The sequence below is a fragment of the Nicotiana tabacum genome, chromosome 23, assembly GCF_000715075.1.
Source record: "Nicotiana tabacum cultivar K326 chromosome 23, ASM71507v2, whole genome shotgun sequence".
Classification (NCBI taxonomy): Eukaryota; Viridiplantae; Streptophyta; class Magnoliopsida; order Solanales; family Solanaceae; genus Nicotiana; species Nicotiana tabacum.
Window position 1 is genome coordinate 108,975,496 of NC_134102.1, and position 4,774 is coordinate 108,980,269.

At 33.8% G+C, this 4,774-nt stretch overlaps 1 protein-coding gene across 1 annotated transcript; it reads left to right on the forward strand.

Moving 5' to 3' along the window:
* Positions 1-1,082: 1,082 nt before the first annotated feature.
* On the forward strand, positions 1,083-4,774 carry LOC107775789 (vesicle-associated membrane protein 711). Its single transcript, XM_016595569.2, has 4 exons — positions 1,083-1,437; positions 2,570-2,760; positions 3,415-3,578; positions 4,338-4,774. The coding sequence occupies exons 1-4, from the start codon at positions 1,221-1,223 to the stop codon at positions 4,426-4,428; spliced, it is 663 nt and encodes a 220-aa protein (XP_016451055.1). The 5' UTR covers positions 1,083-1,220; the 3' UTR covers positions 4,429-4,774.

Here is a 4,774-nt window from a genome sequence, read left to right on the forward strand (position 1 = left end):
AAAAATGGGTGAAGTCACCAAATTCATATTAGTATTAGGCCCATTTTAAGCCATATGAAACCAACAGAATAATCAATGTGCACAAGATATGGGATATGTCGAATAGGAAATTTCCTTTCTTTATATATCTATTTCTATTTGTCCAAATTCAAACCCAATTTGTTTTTACGAAATCAACAAGCACTAAATAATGACAAAAAGAGTAAAGACAAACAAGAATATACATAGAAATGTGTCGGAATAGCATTAAGAAGCGTAGTAGTTAGTTAAGTCTGCCCACATGTACGAGTAATAACAGGCCGAATGTTTTAAAATATCATCGTGCAAGAACAACAATAGAGGAAAGCCAAATGGCACAAAAACTCTTAAAGACTAATTTTGAAACTTGCAATATAATTTAAAATGTAATTGGTCATTTAAATATGAAAATACAAAAATGCCTGCCGACAAAATGGGAAAAAAAATTAATTCGTATATATTTATGACGCTCGTGACGGAGGACGAACCAACGAAAGGGATAAAAAAGAGTATTGAGAGACTTTAGGCTGACAAACTTTTAAAAAAAGGAGTTAACATAACATGTCATGTGAATTTCACATAATAATAGATTAAACTGAAGAATTTTTATAAGTCAAATTACAACTTCACATGGTATGCATATTTCTGAACTGAATACATAACTCAAGGAACAAATTGTATTTCTGTTGGGTCAAAAGGGACAATATGTGTCATGAACTTGTATTGTGACTATTTATTTAACATGTTATACCATATTTTTAGTCTTATATATAAGATGACAAATTTTACTAATTATACGTAATTAGCCACAAGTTATGTTTTATTTGATTCATTCACTATGTGAATGCAACTAAAAAAATATTGTAGTAGATAAACGGCTTTCAAATTTTAAATTCAGTCACAATGCATAAGCTAATTTGACAACCCAAAAAGGCAACAGAAAAGCGTGGGTCAATGTTCCCCCGCCTAAGATCCAGCTTTCAATCAATCATCTTCCTCTTCTTCTCCTGTACACACACATATACCCCACTCATTACTTTTTAATACGTTAATTCATTCATTTTAATCTTAATTATTTCCAATTTCAACTCTTTGATAGCGATTGATCCAATCAGATATATACAAGTACAATCATACACAGATTTTTTCACAAATTATTTCTATTATTCAGAGGAAGAGCAATAGATAGAGAAAAAGGAGAAATGGCGATTCTGTATGCTCTGGTAGCGAGGGGATCGGTAGTATTGGCGGAGTACAGTGCTACGTCGACAAACGCAAGCGCAATTGCGAGGCAGATATTGGAGAAAATACCAGGGAATAATGATTCTAATGTTTCGTATTCTCAGGATCGCTATATTTTCCATGTTAAACGCACTGATGGACTCACTGTTCTCTGTATGGCCGATGAGGTTGCCGGAAGTAAGTTGTGTTTTTTAAAACAAAAAACTTTTTTTTTCTTCATATTTTTAGGTTGTGATGTTTGATTTTGGAGCTTAGTAACTTAGGATTATTGAATTTGATGTTTTATATACTTCTCAAGTGCCTATTTTTGGTCAATTTAATTATGAAAAAGTAAAGAGTGGCAACCAAAAAAAAACTTGCAGTTTTCAGGGTGTAATTGACTTTAAAATTCAAGGAATGTTTTAATTTTGGATTTATTTCCGGAAATTCGAAACCAAAATATAGAGTCGTTCTGTTGGCTAGAATTTGGATTGTACTGAGACCTTGACAAAACTTTTAAAATAAGATAAAAGGGAACTATTGTATTTGGGAATTAAACAGTTCTTTTCTATGCTTTTGAAATGTTTTAAACTAATTTTAGATTTATAACATTTTATATGTAGTTTCTAAATATCTAAGTTTATTTCAAAAAAGAAACGTGTACCAAAATTACAACGGAAATTAGAAATGCTAATGCTCGTGTGATCAATCATGTCATTCTTTTTGCGACTGGTTGGAGTATTAAACAGTGTTGAGGAGAACCTTTGGTATGGAATCTGTAGTGTGCACTAGAGATTAATAAAGAATTCTGTGGTAGTTTATAGTTATTGGGCCTTCTCATTACCTCACTCACTGGCTTCCAACAACGTTAGATACTGTTAGATTATTTACTTTGTTCTCCCTCTGGACGTCTTGAACTTCAGCATTGTACTCATTCTCTAGATTATGCATTTTTAACTTCGGGTTGTTATTTTCTAAGAAAACGATTTAAAGATCATCAGAATTCAGACATCTAATTGAGTTTGGTTAAATCGTTTCAAATTGTGAAGTTGATCTTGTCATTGAATCAACTGCCTCAAGTCCAAATTAGTTGGGAGCTATATGAATCTTCTGTTTTTGTTCCGCTCTATTCTGGTCTATTTCTATTCAATACTAAATAATCAGTCTTTTAAGGTACATTATGGATTTTGAAAAATTGAAGTTTTCTAAATCTTACACAGACTGATCTACTGTAATATTACTGCACTAGGACAAACTTTATATTTTTGACTGTTGGCTCAGAAGACTGTCATCTTCTATGGATATTTTACTGTATTGTAACTCCTTACAGGGAGAATCCCTTTTGCATTCCTTGAAGAAATTCACCAAAGATTTGTGAGGACCTATGGTCGGGCAGTTCTCTCTGCACAAGCTTATGCCATGAATGATGAATTCTCAAGGGTCCTTAGCCAGCAAATTGAATATTACTCTAGTGATCCAAATGCAGACAGAATAAACAGGCTAAAGGGTGAAATGAGTCAGGTCAGTTCCCATATATTGTTCAGGAAGCTAATGTGCTAGATGAATGCACATCAGCAGATGTGTTGAAATCTGCATTTTTCTCAATTTGAAGAGGGATGCACCTGCGCATATAGTTGCTTACCTCTAAATGCCTCAATAAAAATATTACTGGTAGTAGTACCTCATCAATACCATGGAAAACTTAGCACTCTCCAACCCCAATTTCTTTGACACTCTTTCCTTTTTTGTCCATCCCAAAAAGATTGGCACCTTTGAATAGTTAGACATTCTCATTTTACCATTGACATGTCTTGTTGTGAGTTGGATAGATAACAAATTATTTGATACAGTGGTACTTTGGGTATTTTATGCATATTTAGCTTATTTGTTAGAAGTCTTAGCTTTTTATACTCTATTTTATAGTCAAACAATGCCAGACAAATTGGGATAGGAGGAGTGAGTTATAGACCAAAAAAACGGTGTATATATGCAGTTTTTCAATTCCCTCAGATTATCTATCAGTATAATACAATTGTAGTAGTGACTTATGGATTTAAATGATGTTTGTAATGTCATACATCTTTGCATACATGCTAGAAATTGCATTCAATCATATGATAACAGCCTTATTTTGTCATTTACTGAAAGTTTGAGGATATCCCATGCTTGTAACAGGTACGTAATGTCATGATTGAAAATATTGATAAAGTTCTGGAGAGAGGTGATCGCCTGGAGTTGCTGGTTGATAAAACTGCTAATATGCAAGGAAATACTTTCCGATTCAGGAAGCAAGCTCGGCGCTTCAGAAGCACTGTGTGGTGGAGAAATGTCAAGCTCACGTAAGCAGCTTAAACAAGAGTCCTTTTCCTTTTCTTTATTTCTTTCTTTCTTTCCTTGTCTTTTTCTTTCTTTCTTTCTAAAATGGAGTCATTTCTTTTCTTGGATAGGAGTTTAAACTCAACTTCATACATTTAGGGCTGCATGTCTGAGGCACTTAATTCCCTTTAAGAAAAAGGAAAAGAAAAGAAAAAGGAAATGCACTCTATCCCTAATTACATGGGGGAAGCTATAGTGCTACTGACTACCTAGATGACTTGAAACTGATAGTGCATGCATCTCAAAGGATCAATCTAGAGAAATATTCTTTAAAACGTCAATAAACCCCGTTCTTATATCTTTTCATAGTTCTCCTGCTGAGTTGTAAATCCTCATGGTTTTGGGAAGTCCTATCATAAGTATGTTAAAATGTCTAGTATTTTATTAGCATGACACATCCACACCTTGTTATATATCCCACTGTGTTTTGTCTGTTTGCTGCTATGGTTGACTTCAGAGTTGGTGACAAATTCTTCTTTGACATTTCAATATAGCTAGTGCCAGTTGTTGTCATAATTAGCTGCTATCTTTTGCTACTTTAATTTGGATCTTGAGATTGTTCCAATGGCGTGTGATTTGTGAAGTAGTTCTAATGCATATGGCTGATTGGATATACATATTACTATAGTCATTCTCTTGAAATGCATATTCCTTTTTATTTTTGCTTATCTTTCTTTGTGATCTTGACAGGATACTTATACATGATGTTTGATTTTTTGCAGGGTTGCACTAATATTCCTTCTCCTTGTGATAATATATGTTATTTTGGCTTTCGTTTGTCACGGGCTCACACTTCCAACTTGTTTGAAGTGAGGATCACTCGATCAACATCTACTGGGATTTGGTTGTTGTTTTCTCGCTCTCTGTTTTGGTTCTCATACGTGCAATTCTTTGATCTTAATTCTCTAGAGGTAAAGCTTGAATTCATGTTTTGACATTGATCTTGTGCTTGCAATGTTGTATCTGTTCCAATTGCCAGAAGTTATTCAGGTTGTAAGTTTGCTTAAACTCTTGCTTGAGAAACGTGGAAAGAGTTTACTTTTCGAATTGGGCTCATGTAACCTATTCAGATTTCGACGTTTTGTGAAACTGATTATGTAGTATAATGATACACCATTGACTCTCGGCTTAACTCTGGTGGAATATATATTGCTGATTG